This window comes from Podarcis raffonei, chromosome 1, assembly GCF_027172205.1.
Source record: "Podarcis raffonei isolate rPodRaf1 chromosome 1, rPodRaf1.pri, whole genome shotgun sequence".
In the NCBI taxonomy this organism is placed as follows: Eukaryota; Metazoa; Chordata; class Lepidosauria; order Squamata; family Lacertidae; genus Podarcis; species Podarcis raffonei.
This window is the reverse complement of record NC_070602.1, coordinates 12,321,657-12,338,621: the sequence shown is the minus strand read 5'-3', so window position 1 is coordinate 12,338,621 and position 16,965 is coordinate 12,321,657. Positions and strand designations below refer to the sequence as shown.

General features: G+C 46.8%; 1 protein-coding gene across 1 annotated transcript in view; it reads left to right on the top strand.

The window, feature by feature from the left end:
- Positions 1–16,661, top strand: part of AKT1 (AKT serine/threonine kinase 1) — a 116,135-nt gene extending 99,474 nt beyond the window's left edge. The window contains exons 10-14 of the mRNA XM_053359518.1: positions 1,654–1,782; positions 8,865–9,079; positions 10,974–11,061; positions 13,148–13,250; positions 14,540–16,661. Of these exons, the coding sequence (XP_053215493.1) occupies positions 1,654–1,782; positions 8,865–9,079; positions 10,974–11,061; positions 13,148–13,250; positions 14,540–14,619 (615 nt within the window). The 3' untranslated portion in view covers positions 14,620–16,661. The remainder of the gene's footprint in view (positions 1–1,653; positions 1,783–8,864; positions 9,080–10,973; positions 11,062–13,147; positions 13,251–14,539) is intronic.
- The last annotated feature ends 304 nt before the right edge of the window (positions 16,662–16,965 follow it).

Sequence of the window (16,965 nt, the reverse complement as noted above, 5' to 3'; positions counted from 1 at the left end):
TCTCAGGTGCTGGGACTGCCCAGGAGGATGAAGGTGTGCAAGCAACCCCTGTGGCAGTTCACTTGGTTTAATGCACAACACGGTCTCTCTGCCGGCTGCACAGGAGCAGACAGAGCTCAGTGGTGAAGCTCGTTGCTTTCCATACAGAAAACCCCCAGCTCCTGTCCTGCAGGCAGAATGATCAAGAAGCAGGTAGAAGCATCCATAGCCCAGTGGCAGGACATCTGTTCTGCATGCAGAAGGTTGCAGGCCCAGGATCCACCCACCCTGGGCATCGGATGTGCTCCGGTCCTTCTTTAGGGCTTTGTGTTGGGCCATCTGTTTGGCCACTGTGGACTAGATGAGCCTGTGGCCTGATAGGGGTGTCTGTGTGTGTGACTCTCGCCTCTCCTGTTCTGTTTTCCTGTGGATAATCCCCTCTCCCTCCCAATCACTGGCGTTCTCCCCATAAGAGAAAACAAGTGCCGTATTTTTCGCTCTGTAAGGCTCACTTTTTCCTTCCTAAAATGTAAGGGGAAATGTGTGCGCGCCTTATGGTGCGAATGCAGACCACGCAACTATCCCAGAAGCCAGAACAGCAAGAGGGATCGCTGTGCAGCGAAAGCAGCGATCCCTCTTGCTGTTCTGGCTCCTGGGATTCAGAATATTTTTTTCCTTGTTTTCCTCCTCCAAAAACTAGGTGTGTTTTATGGTCTGGCACGTCTTACAGAGCGAAAAATACGGTATGTCATGTATATTTTTCCAGTGGGGCAAAGAGCAGTTTTGGAGACTGATCTATGTTGAAACAAAAAATTTTTTTCCTTCCAGTAGCACCTTAAAGACCAACTAAGTTGGTCTTTAAGGTGCTACTGGAAGGAAAAAAATTTTTTGTTTTGACTATGGCAGACCAACACGGCTACCTATCTGTAACTGATCTATGTTGAGAAAAGGATGTAGGGCCAAAGCATTAGTCCTTCTCCTCTCTCTCTGCTTTAGTCCTAAATTAAGCTGGGTAACTGTGTCTGCATTTTGCAGAGATTCAGAGAGAGGAGAGGTCTCCTTCGCCTGTCAAGTTTGTCCCTAAAAGTGTAAGCTAGGGAGCCTCCTGGTCCAGACTGGCTCACCCACAGGCTTCAGCTGACCTTCCCCATGCTGCCACTATTCTATCTGCCTTGGGCTCCCAGCTGTCAACAATAATGAGAAATTTTACGGGCTACCTGACAAGGCTGTTACATGGATTTTCTCAATAATGTGTTGTGCACCACACTGAACACTCAAAAATAACTTCAGAAATCCTCATTATTACTATTATTGTTATTAGCTCAAAAGCCTATTCAGCTCAGTTCAAAGGGAGCCATAACAGATGCCCAGGTCCGCTTGTTTTCTTTCTCCCTCCCCATCCCTTTTTCCTTTTGTGTTGTGTCTTTTTGATTGTAATCCTCAGGGCAGGAGCTAACTTGTTGTGTAAGCCATTTTGGGAGCCTTTTCAGCTGAAGAGCAGGGTGATCATGCTTCAAATAAATAAACAACAATGGGAAGGCAGTGAGAAGGGAGAAACTTCTTTTTTTAAAAAATGGGCAATTTTGTAAAAAAAGAAAACGAAGATTCTGCACTGACTATCCAAATGATTGACTTGTTCCTCTCTCTCTCTTTAAATTTGATTTTTCATTTAAGCTGGAAAACTTGATGCTGGATAAAGACGGGCACATAAAAATAACAGACTTTGGGCTGTGCAAAGAAGGGATCAAAGATGGAGCAACGATGAAGACTTTCTGTGGCACCCCGGAATACCTTGCGCCAGAGGTACTCTTCATGCAGCCCTTGATTGTATCATCACAAGCAACGCTTCCTGTAACAGAAAATAGAGCAGTTCATAAGGGGGCTCCTCGTTTATGGAACGCTCTCCACAGGGAGGCTCGCCTGGTGCCCCTCTTTTGGGCCACAGGCTAAAACATTCCTCTTCTCCCAGGCCTTTGGCTAATTAAACAATCTATGGCCTTTTAAACAGGGAAGGGATTGTTTTGTTGTGATTATGGTACGTATTTTTGTGTTGTAAACTGTGATCTTTGGATGAAGGGCTGTACAGTGGTACCTCGGGTTAAGAACGTAATTCGTTCCAGAGGTCCGTACTTAACCTGAAACTGTTCTTAACCTGAAGCACCACTTTAGCTAAAGGGGCCTCCTGCTGCCGCCGCGCCGCCGGAGCACAATTTCTGTTATCCTGAGTTCTTAACCCGAGGTAATATTTCTGGGTTAACAGAGTCTGTAACCTGAAGTGTATGTAACCTGAAGCGTATGTAACCCGAGGTACAACTGTATAGCAATGTAAATATTATTATTATTATTATTATTATTATTATTATTATTATTATTAGAGACTGTTGGCCAATGCTAGCAAATCACTTGCTGAAGCACCCCCCCCCCCATTTTAGCAGGCCACTCACCTGTCAGTCATGGGGCATCATAATGATCCTGATAAGGATCTGACCCGTGAAGCCAAAAATGTTCCCCACAGTATGTTCCCCATAACCTAGGAGTCAGCAACCTTTTTCAGCCTTGGGCCGGACTATTTTGTTTTTTTTTGGGGGGGGGGAGAAATATGAACGAATTCCTGTGCCCCACAAATAACCCAGAGATGCATTTTAAATAAAAGGACACATTCTACTCATGTAAAAAGACGCTGATTCCAGGACTGTCTGGGGGCCGGATTTAGAAGGCGATTGGGCCACATCCGGCCCCCGGGCCTTAGGTTGCCTACCCCTGCCATAACCCAACACCCTGACCATTTCACTGGTTCTCTTAACCTGCAATGAGGGCAGGATCACAACATGGGGATGTTGAAACAAGGACTGAGATGTACGGGAAGTGCCTTGAGCCCTCCTGAGAGTGCCAAGGACGGTTGTTGCTTTCCATCTCGGACGCAGTCTTTGTCCTCCGGTTTGCAGTGTGTGCATGTGTGTTAGGTTCTGCGCGGTCCTTTTTGCCACCCAGTGGGGCGGTTTAGCATTTGAGCAATCCGGAGAGCGTCCGTGCGTGAGCGAGTTCCCTGCGTCCGTGAAGCCACTCGCCCTTTCTTAAAAGAGAAAAGGAGCAGCGCTGCTGGCATCCCGGTCATCTGTTTGTAATCGGAGCCCGTCCTCAGAGCCTGTTTGTACAGTTGCTGCATAGTTGTTTTAGGGTCACGCTGGAATTTGGGACATAGATGGCAGCGGTCGGCTTTGATGTGCCTGGAGCGTCGGTCGACGAGGTGTTTACAGCTGTTGTGCCTTCTCTTGTAAATTCCACCCGTGCAGCTGTTCAGAGCTGTTGGCTCCTAACCTGACTAGCCACTTATTTTAAGTGAAATGACCTTTTTTATCCTCTGGCCTTCTGCTCACCCCCCACATACTATTATAAATCGTGGCTGGAAAATAATTCCTTAAATACGAATAGAAAGATGTTGTTTTTGATGGTGGTGGCATCCATCTGACACCGGAGACAATGGAGGAGTGAGCCTTTGGGGGGTGAAGTCAAGCCATTGTGGGGTTGCAGCGACTTCTGTGGCTGCAGAGACACGTTTCAGTGGGGCAGATGAGGGCGTCTGGGGAATGGCCCCACTATGCTTCAGAGGTGCCAGAACTCTGTTTCAGTGAGTTCCGGCTGGGGGGAAAAGCCCTGGTCTCAGGAGACATTGCAGGAGTGAACCTTTGCAGGTGAAGTCAAACTGTTGTACAGTTGCAACACCTGCTGTGGATGTAGAGGCCGATGGGGGGAGACATGTTTTGTTGCAGCTGAGGCAGATGGAAGCACCCAGTGGTGCTGCTGCAGATGCACTCCAAATACAGATGTTCTGAACCGCAGGGATACTAAAGAAGGATGTTTAAAACATCAGAAGGGCTAGTTCTAGCTCTTTATTAAAGAAGGCATAGTCTTGCAGCAAAGCAGCCTGCCAGGTCTCCCAGCCTTTACAGACCCGGGACGGAGACAGCAGCAAGGAGGTGGCTTGTTCTGTATACGCAAAACATCCACAGATAAAAAGGATTGTTCCAAAACAAAGTTAATGTGAACAACAAGATCTTGCCAGAAGGAAGACACCACAGGACACACTTGCATTGCCTGCCTCGGAGAGGCATTGCCTGCAAGTTGCCAGCATCTCTCTGAACGAGCCAAGGCAACATGGAGTCCATTTACCACCCCCCCGGGGGGGGGGCAGCTTTTGTTGAATTTATCTTCCTTTTCAAAAGCCTGCCTCCACAAAGTAGTTTTGCTCACCTCCTCCCAGAGCCCTCCACTCAATCAGGAATTGGGTTCAGCAAGCAGAATATTTTTTTAAAAAAACAACAACTTGATTGCTTTTTCTCTCCTTTCTGAGTCCAGTAGTGGCCCTGACACACCTCTGAGGATGCCACTGGGAGTGCAGCAGGGTCTAGATGCGCTTCCAAACCTCTCTTTTCTTTCCCACTAACCCGACAGCAGGGACGCGGGTGGCGCTGTGGGTTAAACCACAGAGCCTAGGACTTGCCGATCAGAATGTCGGCGGTTCAAATCCCCGTGACGGGGTGAGCTACCGTTGTTCAGTCGCAGCTCCTGCCAACCTAGCAGTTCAAAAGCACATCAAAGTACAAGTAGATAAATAGGTACCGCTCTGGCGGGAAGGTAAATGGCGTTTTCGTGCGCTGCTCTGGTTCACTAGAAGCGGCTTAGTTATGCTGGCCACATGACCCGGAAGCTCTCTTGGCCAGTAAAGCGAGATGAGTGCCGCAACCCCAGAGTCAGCCACGACTGGACCTAATGGTCAGGGGTCCCTTTACCTTTTTAACCCAACAACAATGGGAGGGGAGGTCTCGGTGTAATTATTCTTTTTGTCCCTGCTGCAATGGCAGCATCTTGGGAACCCTGGGCATAGGCCTTACAAGAGTTCAGTTGGTAGACCATGAGACTCTTAATCTCGGGGTCAAGGGTCCAAGCCCTACAATGGGCAAAAGATTCCTGCTTTGCACGGGGCTGGACTAGATGACCCTCATGGTCCCTTCCAGCTTTACAATTCTGCGATTCTGTGAATCTCCCGCAATAGCAAAGTCTCTGCTCGTGTTTGCAGCTGCTCCAAGGGGGCCTTGAGAAGTGTGAACAGAAAGTGCTGTCGGGAAAGGGCACCTCTGCATTGTCACACAGTCCCGCGTGCAAAGCCTCCCCAAAGCGCCCCCCCCCCGTGCCCCCGCCCTTGTCCCGGTTGCTCGTAAAGGATGATGAGGCTGGCTCCTGGAATCCTGGCAGACGAGGCAGCTGTGTTGGTCTTCTACATATATGGGGGCAGCTGCAGAGCCAGCTGTCGCTTGGTGCGAATCATACGGCAAGAGGCAGGCTGTAAATAGACCTGCGTGGGGTAATCCAATACCTGGCAGCCTCTGGCTTTTCGCTGCAGGCCGACTTCCAGCTTCCAGTGTCCTACCCCCACCCCCACCCCTCCTCAGAGCAGAGTACTAAGCAGTTAGCAGGCTCTAGACTCCCAGGGGTGTCCACACTTTTTCCAAAGAGGGCCAGATTTGATGAAGTGAACATGCGTGAGGGTCAACCATAGCTGTTGAGACTTTTTTTAGGATTGAGGTTTTTTTGATGAGTTTACCTCAAAGTTGCTGAGCTTTTTTGAGGATTGAAATCGTTGAGCTTGTGGGGGGATTTCCCCCCTCACAATTTTTTTAAAGGATTTAACCCCAGGAAATAAACTGCCACAGAGGCCGGGATGAACCGACTGGCAGGCCACATTAGGCCCCCCGAAATGGACTTTGGACATGCCTGCGAGTCTAGAGAGATGGGCAAGCAGGGAGAAGAGCAAACTCTCTAATGTTCGGTTTTTCTCTCTCTGCGTCATCGTTCAGCTCTCTCCACGATCTCTGTGCTTAAGGAAGGCACTTCAGTAGGCCTTAGGCATGACCAGCTTGCCTTTCTGAGTTGTAAGGCTAGTTCCATAAAGCAGGGCACAATAATTTGGATTGCTGCAGAAGTTTAAAGCTTCTAACCCTCTTGCTTTTAAGTAGTTCTGTGTGTCGGTTTGTTTATTGCACACCTGTCCGACTTTTCCTCCTAGGAGCTCAGTGTGGTTGGTCCTTCCCATTTTATCTCCACAAGAACCCTGAGAGGTAGGCTCTAGCTGAGAGGCAGTGACAGACCCAGGGTCTCACCCAGTGAACATCACGGCCGAGTTGAGAATTGAATTCGCAGGTCCTGGTCCAACACTCTCTAACCCAGGGAAGGAGAACCTGAGGCCCTCCAGAAATTGCTGAACTACAACTCCCATCGTTACTGGCCGCCGGCTGGGGCAACATCTGGAGGACCGAAGGTTCCTCACCCCAGACATTTTAAAATGGCACTATTCTACTACCGCCGATATGAAGAGGGCATTGAAAAGATAGGCTTCCTTTATTTTTATACAGTGGCACCTCAGGTTACAGACTCCGCTAACCTAGAAGTAGTACCTCGGGTTAAGAACTTTACCTCAGGATGAGAACAGAAATTGCGCGCCAGCAGCACGACGGCAGCAGGAGGCCCCATTAGCTAAAGTGGTACCTCAGGTTAAGAACGGACCTCAAGAACGAATTAAGTTCGTAACCAGAGGTACCACTGTATTGTATTATTTGTAATTCCCGTGTTGTGGGGAGGTTGGACTACATGACTGATTCCATCAGTCTACATGACTATTTGTACTTGCTTTTTACATAACTCATAACTCACCTTCTGCCAGTGCTCTCAAGGTGGTTTAAAAGAAAGAGCTATTCCATAAAATTACATGATGGTTAAAATGTCCAGGTACGAGGAGGGCGAACCAAGTGGTGCTGAGCCTCCTCTGAGTCGATGGAGTGATCCTCACTTTCTCTCTTTTGAGATGCAGCCCGTTGGAAAGGCTCACAGCAGAGTCGCTTCTGGGTGAGGGAGGCCAAATTGCAGTTGTTCTTGGCCAGCCTTTTAAACAGAGGAATAAGAACTGCCTTAACAGCAAGAGTGTTAGAACTGTAAAAACCTCTGCAGCAATCCTGCTGCGTAATTTATTGCACGGTGCATATCGGTAGCAATAACAATAAGGCAGTCGTTCATAGGGGGTTGGGAGCATCTTGTGAGTTTGCACCCTCTGTTGTTTCACTGCACACCCCACTGCGCTCATCCCATCCCCTGTCATTCCTCCCCCAGCTAAACACGCAAAGTTTTAAACTGTTCTTCATAACACTTGATCTCTTCTGTTTGTTGTTTTTGCTCATCCACATGTCTCTCTTTGTGTGGGGTAGGGGAGAGGGGTACTTTTCCTAACTCTGTTGTGAGATATTTTTTTATGCTGGGTATTGTAACACTATTTGTCGTCGTCCCCCCCGACCCCCAGTGTTTAAACCTCATAGATTTCTGTTTATGTTTCAGATGGGTGGAATTTGCAAGACAATTTCTAACCAAGTTCTTAGCCTGCATTTAAAAACAAACAAACCCGTTAAGAGTTCCCAGTTGTGTGTGTGAGAGGGGGGGGGGAGGGCACAATTGTCAACAGAATAGCTAAAGGTCTGGAGGAGTTTTGGAGAGCTTTCACATCTCTGGCCAGTTGGGTTAAAATGCTCTCAAGTGCCACTGTGATGATGGAATTTGTCAAAGCTTTGAAGTACTTCAGTATTTCTTTCGTATGATGGCAACAGTAAATCCCTTCATCTGATGCAAAACAATCTCCATTTCTATACGTATTCCTGTGCATCTACCCATATTTTAAATACCTCGGGTTACATACTCTTCAGGTTACAGACTCCGCTAACCCAGAAATATTACCTTGGGTTAAGAACTTTGCTTCAGGATGCAAACAGAAATCGCGCAGCGGCAGCAGGAGGCCCCATTAGCTAAAGTGATGCTTCAGGTTAAGAACGGACCTCCAGAACGAATTAAGTTCTTAACCCGAGGTACCACTGTACTGGCTTCATTGCCCATCATGATAAACCCTTTCATCCATTTCTTGTCCCATTAGAGTAACCTCTTTTTGCATATGCGTAAACATATGGACTGCCTTGGGTACCAGGTTTCTGTTATGCCCTTCTAGATGCTGTTGGCCTCAAACTCCCATTACTCCCAGGCAGCATGTCCAGAGATCAGGGATGATGGAAGCTCATAGAATCATAGAATTCTAGAGTCGGAAGGGATCCCAAGGGTCATCCAGTCCAACCCGCTGCAATGTAGGAATCTCAGCTAAAGCATCCATGACAAATGGCCATCCAACCTCCGCTTAAAAACCTCCAAGGAAGGAGAGTCCATCACCTCCCAAGTGAGACCGTTCCATTGTCAAACAGCTCTTCCCCCCAGAAAGTTCTTCCTGATGTTTAGTCAGAATCTCCTTTCTTGTCATTTGAAGCCATTGGTTCGGATCCTACCCTCCAGAGCAGGAACAAACAAGCCTGCTCCATCTTCCATGCGACAACCCTTTAGATATGTGAAGATGGCTATCATGTCTCCTCTTTTTCCAGGCTAAACATGCCCAACCAATCCTTACAAGGCTTGGTTTCCAGACCCTAGGTCATCTTGGTTACCCTCCTCTGCTTGTCAACATCCTTCTTAAATTGTGGTGCCCAGAACTGGACACAGTATTCCAAGTGTGGTTCCTTACCAAGGTAGAATAGAATGGTACTATTGCTTCCCTTGATCTGAACACTTGAATAGCACTAGCCCTTTTTTGCTGCTGCCTCACCCTGTGGACTGAGGTTAAGCTTGTGTCTTGCTAGGGCCCCATGGGAGGTGGGGAGAAGGTTCCTCATCCCTGGCCTGAATGGATGCTGTGCAGGAAACAAAAGGCCAGCAGCTGTTACAGGACAGGAATTCCTTCCTTCTGCTTATCTGACCCATGGATGAGTTAGACTTGCCATTGACATAAAGCTCTGGCCTTCTTGCAGGTGCTGGAAGACAATGACTACGGCCGTGCGGTGGATTGGTGGGGCTTAGGAGTCGTCATGTATGAAATGATGTGCGGGCGTCTCCCTTTCTACAACCAGGACCACGAGAAGCTCTTCGAGCTCATTCTCAGCGAAGAGATCCGGTTCCCACGCACATTATCGCCCGAAGCAAAGTCACTTCTGTCGGGCTTGCTGAAGAAAGATCCGAAGCAAAGGTGAGGCTTTGGCATTCCTGGTCTTCCGATGCAGGCGGCTCCTAAACCCCGTAATCCCAGAGGCAGATTCTGGGCAGGTCCAAGGAAGTGCTTCTTCCCAGAAGGCGTAGTTAAACTAAGATGGACACACACAGTCCATTGTTAAACTGCCCCCCACAGGAGGCAAGGATAACCAGCAACTTGGATGGCTTTTGAAAAAGGCTGGTACAGATTAGAGGAGGAGAGGGCTATCTAATGGCCTTGCACACCTTTGAAAGACAGTGGCTAGGAATCTCAGGTAGGAAGAGTCTTGCTGCTGTGCTCAAGTCCTGCTTGTGGGCTTCTCACGGGCATCTGGGTGGCCGCTGCAAGAACAGAATGCTGAACTAGTTAGTAGGGTTGAGTGATATATCAATATACCGTATTTTTTGCTCTATAAGATGCACTTTTCCCCTCCTAAAAAGTAAGGGGAAATGTGTGTGTGTCTTATGGAGCGAATGCAGACGGGAGGCTCTGCTCAGCGCTGCCTTTAAAGAGGGAAAAGCCCCCAAGAGCCGCACACACGCTCCGCACGCTCTTTAAAGGGAGTGCGGTTCTTGGGGGAGCCTTCATCCCGCTGCCCGGGAGAGGCTGCGCGTGGCTATCCCATAAGCCAGGACAGCAAGAGGCTATCCCAGAAGCCAGATCCCTCTTGCTGTTCTGGCTTCTGGGATTCAGAATATTGTTTTTCTTGTTTTCCTCCTCCAAAAACTAGGTGCACCTTATGGTCTGGTGCGTCTTATAGAGCGAAAAATACGATATCACCCCAAACTGGTTTGAAGTCCGTATCGTGATATCGGCATCGTAATTTCTGACATGGCAATGTATCGCGAATCACATGGTGTGTGTGCTATGCAAAAATCACAGTGTGGGGGAAACTGTGAAGAGAGCCGATGATGCCTCTCTCGATTCCTGTAGCCCCTGTTAACTCCGCCAGCTCAGCTCTCCCCGGCCTCCTGCAGGGGGCAGTGAATTACAAGAGCAGGCGCCGGCAAAAATCACAGCGCGGGGGAAACCGTGAAGCCAGCCGATGCCCCTTCATAGCTCCATCCTTATTTCAGACTTCATGGTGGATCACACTGTTTAGCTGTTGATATGTCGTGATGCTGAAAACCAGATACCGCCCAGCCGTACTAGATGGGCCATTGTGCTCTTTGTTCTCCTGTGCCCTCCTGGTGTGAGTTGGTTCTAGTGCTGTAATTTCCTGGCTTGTTTAAGTCAGAGTTCCCCTTTGTGCCTAGCGCATCCTCTAAAATGAGCAGTGAAACGCCTTGTGTGTCATCCCAGTGTCCGAATGTGGGGAAATGGAACATCACAGAGCAAGTAAAGGTTACAAAGCGTTTCTTCCTCTTCCCCCACTCACCCACAAAAAAATATCCAATCTGGAGACTACACTGGAGTTCAGGATGATTATTTGACCTGGTTTCAAAGCTGTTGAATGTTTTTCTGTGAAATGCATGCTTAAGATTTTTTTTTTGTTTAGGCAAGCCTGTCCAGGCATGTAGCTGTTTATCCTTTTCTCGCTGTTCATTTTAATTCTTTTAAAATGCATTTGAATTGCTTTTAACTGATAATTTTAATAACATCGTTTAAACTGTTTAGAAGTTTTTATTACAGGCTTTTTTATTAGAGGTTTACTAGAGGGTTATTCAGAGGTGGTATATAAATTTTGTTAAATAAATAAGTGGCGCAATCAGCATGCAAGATCGTGCAGGGCCTACTTGGTAGAGGCACCATCCCCATCCACACACTTCTGCATCGTCACTTAGCAAGGAGTCATTTTCGCAAAGGCCAAATGAGCACCATTATAAAACCGCGTATAAACGCAAAACGTTTGCACTGTGCTAAAGCGGTGCTGGTATTTTTCTCCCCACAGGTTAGGCGGTGGACAGGACGACGCCAAGGAGATTATGCAACACAAATTTTTTGCTGGCATCGTATGGCAAGATGTGTATGAAAAAAAGGTATTCAGAGTTTTGCATGTTGGAAGATGCGATTTGTTGGTGCTTCACAGCTGGAGGCAGTAATGTAAAGCAGTAAACCAGGGATTGCGAACTGCAGGACGGTCTCCCCCCCCATAACCCATGGCTTTGTTAGTGTGGCTCTCTGCCACCCTCTAGTGTTCAACACCCACAAAAGTTTATAGCTGGTGTGGCTGTCTGTTAGCCGATCAAAATGGGCTCTTTTTTTGGCTCACAAATCGGCTTTTTTGGCTCACGTAGTGACGGCTGTTGGATTCAGCGGCCTTGAGGATGGTTCTTTGATTAACATTTCACTGAGCATGGCTGTCAGCACGGACGTTTCCAAGTATCATGCCATTCAAGTGAATTAAAAAGGCCTTGTGCAATCAGATGGGAAAGATGGTTTACAGTTGCATTTGCCCCCTGTGTGTCAGCATCTTCCTCCTGTCCCTGTTCAGAGCCCAGAAAACTTTCCAGAGCTTATCCTGCTACCCTTGTCTCCAAGCTTCTTGCAGAGAAAAACAAAAGGGGTGAGTCGGGTTCAGGGAGTGCCATCCATGCCATCATTTACCTCCATTTCCGCTATGCATCTCTTTTAAAAAACTGGCTCCATGTCTTGTTGCATTTTTTGAATGTTTCACAAGGAATTTAAACACTTTAATAGCTTAAGTCTATCTACTATTTCCCCTGGTCGCTGCCCTGCAGGACTTTTCACACTGCAGTGCTGTAGTGTTAAAGGCCAGTCTTAGTGCATCTTTACATAGCATGCTTCAGGTTGAAGCCATAATATTTTTCACAGCAGACCATTCTAGCAGACCAGAATAGTTTTGCAACGGACTGTTCTCTCCACTGCTGCCACCCCCAACTCCACGTTCACGCAAGAACTCCTAGGAGCGCAGCTGCGTTGTGTAAGTAGATATGGGGGTGCCCCCATTCCTTGCACTTTGGAAAGGCCTTTGCTCAACTTCCTGGGTGCCAGTAGTCTCCCGTGTAGGTAACCTGCGACGCACCGTGGAACCAAAATTTCAGCTGTCTTGTTTTCTGCTTCCTGGTTGATGCTTCGTCATTATGAATTCAGATCAAGCCTTGCTGGCTCTCAGGTTGTGTTGGGAAGTTGTCCAGCATTTTTATGAGTACGGAAAGTACTCTTATTCCATGCAGGCATGCACTATCAACAGAATTATAATGGCAGAATTCCCTCTCTCCCCCCCCCCAAGAACCCCCCCCTTACTGACCTTTTCTTAACACATAATAGTGGTGGTTCAGCTTTTTCTTCTTCTGCATAAGCTTCTTCTCTTTCTGCCCATCTGATGCCAATACTGTTTTGATCCTGGGGTGGCTGACCAGTGGCCCTCCGGACGTCGCTGAACTACAACTCCCATCAGCCCCAGCCAGCATGGCTAGTGCTCAAGAGAGGGTGGGGGTTGTAGCACGGCAATGTTGGAGGGCCACAGGTTCTCCATCCCTGCCAGCCCCCACTAGCCCTAGGCGGTACTACCACTGGAGAGGCACAATGTTGTTTGACTCCAACTCCCATCAGCCCCTGCCAACATGGCCAGTGGTCAGGGATGATGGGAGTTGTAGTCTGGAAGGCACCAAATTGGCTACTCTTGGCTTAGCATTATGCCATAAATGGACCCGTGTGGCCTGTGCTGGGACATAGCAGTGTTATGTGAGCAGGTGGTTATGTATAAACTAGTTCCGCTGTTTTCTAAAACTGGCAATATAATCACTTGGCTTTTTGCCCCTAAATCGTGCACATCATAACCTTGTTTCCCATCGCTTCGGATTGTGAATTAAAACAAAACAAAAAAGTTAAATCGGTCAGCATCACGCTTTAAGGTCCATTTGTCTGCTCTGTGGGGTCTTGAGCTCTAAACGACCCACCCATTCTCTCAGTTTCAGTACACCAGGCAATCATTTAGAAAGTGGGTGAAAAGCCAGATCAGGTGCCAGAACTATATTATGCTAAGTGAAATCAGCAGTTAGCCATTTTTAAAGGAGCGAAACGACACACACACACACACACCCGCCCGCCGATGGTAGGGTGGTAAATTTTGATGCCTTTCTCTCTCTTCCTTTCTTCCAGCTCATACCACCATTTAAACCGCAGGTGACATCTGAAACGGACACGCGCTACTTTGATGAAGAATTCACAGCACAGATGATCACTATCACCCCTCCTGATCAAGGTAAAAACTGCTGCGGTTGTCATTATAAAGACTTACATCACTCTATATCACCAGGTTTGTCTTAATGAAAGGATTGCCTGCACTGACAGGGATTCAGCCAGGATCTCCCAGAAAGCAAAGACTTAAATCTGTAGTTTTATCGAAAGGGTTGGGAACCTCTGGCTTGTAGGCCAATTTCAGCCCACCAGGGGGTCCATGAGGGCTCAACATCAGCCCAGTGGTTGAGAGTGGTTCAGGTGTCAACTGGAGGAGAGGAGGAGGATGCTAAATTATGCACATCTTTCCCCGACCAAGTCAGCCATGATTTAACCCCCGCCTCCTTAGCTGAGCAGGATCCCATGCAAACCTGTTCCTGATTCAGGAAGGATATTGCATTGAAATCCCCTACAAAAATAAACGTTTTTCAACCAGCTCCTGTTTGAACCTCTGGTTTTACGAAGACCAAACAGGAATGCTGGGCTGGTTGAAAGTCGTTCTGCAGGCTCCCTTCTTTAGACTTCGTTTGGCTTCACCTGCCTGTTCCCAACTCCCATCTGCTCCAGCCAGCATGGCCAAGAGCCATGGATGATGGAAGTGCCCTGCGAGGGTCACCAGTTCCCCATTCCTTCCATTATTCTTGCCTCTCTCTCTTTCCCCTTCGTTGGCTAGACAACCTGTGTAGACTTAGCTTCTTGAGACAGGGAGCCACAGTGTGTGTTTTGAAGTTACCCGGTAAACTAGGAGTGGACACAAGATAGAACAAGAGCTACTTGGAGATCACTGGGATGTTCGAAGTAGACGGACAGGCGTTTCTGAATCCTAACAATTGCAACCACAAAACTCCTTTTTGCAACTTTATTAGGCTACTAAGGTAAAGAAAGGTTAGGAACATAGGAGGCTGCCTTGGACCAAGTCAAAACATTGCTCCATCTTCCTCAGTGTTGTGTACACTGAATGGCAGCATCTCTCTCAGCTTTCAGGCAAGGGGTCTCTCCTGAGTATGGCACAGATTGGACCTGGGACTTTTCTGCATAAAGCCCCTAACCCAGAGCTAACTCCTGTGTGAAAGGACTGTGAGCTCAGTTTAGTTCAATGATTCCCAGCTCGGAATATGCTCAGAGGACCCTGTTTTTTAATTGTAACACAACACATCTTTTTGCATCTAGCTCTGGTTAGTACGTCTTGGGTAAACAAAACAAACTAAAACAAAGTAGACCCGACAAGCCTGAAGTCTTTAAAGCCTTCCTTGTAAGGCATTGCACGCATTGGCATCTCGGCAGATTAACAGAATGCTTTCTTTCTGCTTCCAGATGACAATATGGATTACGTCGATAGCGAGCGACGACCGCACTTCCCTCAGTTCTCTTACTCGGCCAGCGGAACGGCTTAGTGTTTCATTTATCCATTCACAGGAACCAATCAGACTGCATTTTGGGGACCTTATAATTTCGACGGACACTAGAGATCTCTCTATGATACATGATTTGCAAACTATGTTTGTACTACAGTTTAGTTGAATTTGTAGGAAGCCTCACAGGTTGTGTATTTAAAACAATCCTGATGCATTTTTGAATCGGAATCTCTGAAGCAATTTTGAGGAAGGAAGACAAAGGATCCACTCATAGAGCGCAATTAAAAATGTAAGAAAAAGGCTTTTTCTTCTGAAAAACGACCTTTTTTGGTTTTTAAGAATATGCACCAAAACTGTTTTCTTTCTAGCAGTTTCAGATTTTCCATTATTATTTGGTTTTGGGGGTTTTTTTGTGGAAAACTTTATTAAAAAGTTTAAAAAAGAAGAAGTTTAAGGTTTTCAACCTAGCAGCAGCAGCAGTGACCATTTGAGAAAACCTCTCTTTTTTTAATTTATTGCATACCATTTCATTATGTAAGTAGTGAACCTGCACTCTGAATAATTAGATATATTTAGGATGAGAGACAGATTTAGGTAGTGCAATACAAGCAACAATGCAAAAATAGCCGGAACAAACTCTGGAGATAACAATAGGTTCAGCCGCTATTTGGACAGAAATGAAACAAAAAAATGTCAGCAAAGTTAAGATACTAATTATAGGAATGGCACTAACGGCCTCAATGAGGTAAAATCAGAACCGATAGTTATGCTACCACACCTTCTTAAAAGACAGTACACAGTTACATATCAAATGGAGCTGTATGGAACTTTATCCATATTTTGCAGTGCACTGGGGGGTAGTCTACTAAAGGCAGTGAGTTTTAATTATTCCATCTGAGTGTATTTATCTAGGTTTAATCTTGCTGAATACCAGCAGATATCCACGGGCATTTTCTCTTGCCATGGGCCACGTTGAAACCAGCAGAAGTCGTACAAGGGTCTTTCTGCACTCATCTTCCCAGACTATATTCTCATCCCAGTTTCCTACTAGTTGTGCCTTGGAGAAACGAGCCAGTTTTACCAACTTCAACTGGGGAAAAACACCCAAACCCAAACGCTTCTTAGTTGCAGAATTGACCAGCAGAGAGAGGGGTGGGCAGGCATGCCTGTATATTAAATGACAAAAGGAAAAAGGGGGGGGGGATGCCGACAGCAACCGCACAATATTCTTAAGCAACGAAACACCTTGCCAAACGAGTTGACAAGTCAAATTTCAGGCACCGAAGCCATAGCTTTGTTCGTATATTTATAAAAGGCAGTTCTAAAAATGGGAACGTGAAATGCACGTTGATATTACTACATCCATGTGTTCCGTCACTCGCTTCAGTGTACATTTTTAATGATTATTTTTGGGGGGGTGGGGAGGAAAGCTCAGTGGCAACACCAGCACTTGGATCCAGGGGTGGGGAATGTGTGGCCCTTTGGAGCACTGCTGTGCTCGCTCTCAGGGGCCGATGAGTATTGCGATCCAACAACATCCATGCGTCTGCAAGTTCCCCATCCCTGGTGAGGAGGAAGCTTTTGCAGCTGCAGATGGGTGTAAAAAAAGAAAAATTGGGTGAAACTTCCACGTGTTCGAAAAGCGAGCTCTCTCTTCCCCCATGCCCTGCCCTTTATTATCACTTCGTTTTGCATTTTCACAGAAGCCACCTCATTTTGAATCTGCCGGACGTTTGTAACTAAATTGTCTCTTTGCCTTTTGACACGGGCCAGGATTTCTGAACGCTCTCTTGTGCCGCGAATGAGTTTATTCAGTTGTGGCTTTATGTTCTTTTTAGATATGCTTTTGTTTCTGTTCTCTTATCTGTGCAAAAAAGTTGATTGAATATACTGCAGTTCCTTAACACCTTTTTTTTTTAATTTGAAAGGGAATGTACCCTCAAGTTTTCCCTCTACATGAAATCCCATCATTTTGTGTGTTCTTTTTTGTTTGTTTTTTACAACATTCAACTCTAGTATTTTTACTTATGATATGAAAGTTTCCCTCAAAATACTTCAATAAAATGTGCTTTAACAAGTTAGCTCGGGCCTTGCCTTTGGTGGAACGATGCAGACTTTTGAAAGAGCAAAACTGGATGCACCTTTTTCTCCCTGACTGCTGTGCAATGGATTTGGGAGAGCCTTGCTAAAGGCTGAATTATCAGCCTGCTGTAAGAAGGTGGGGGCACACAAGCTGTTGCCAAGGAGCTACAGTAGAAAAAGGAGCAGACCGAGGTGTGTGTTTGATTTTACATTATACGTAAAATATATATACCTGCCATCAAAGTCGGGGGGAGAGGCGAGAGCTCGACCATAATGAGAACTTCGCTTCCAGCAAATACAAAA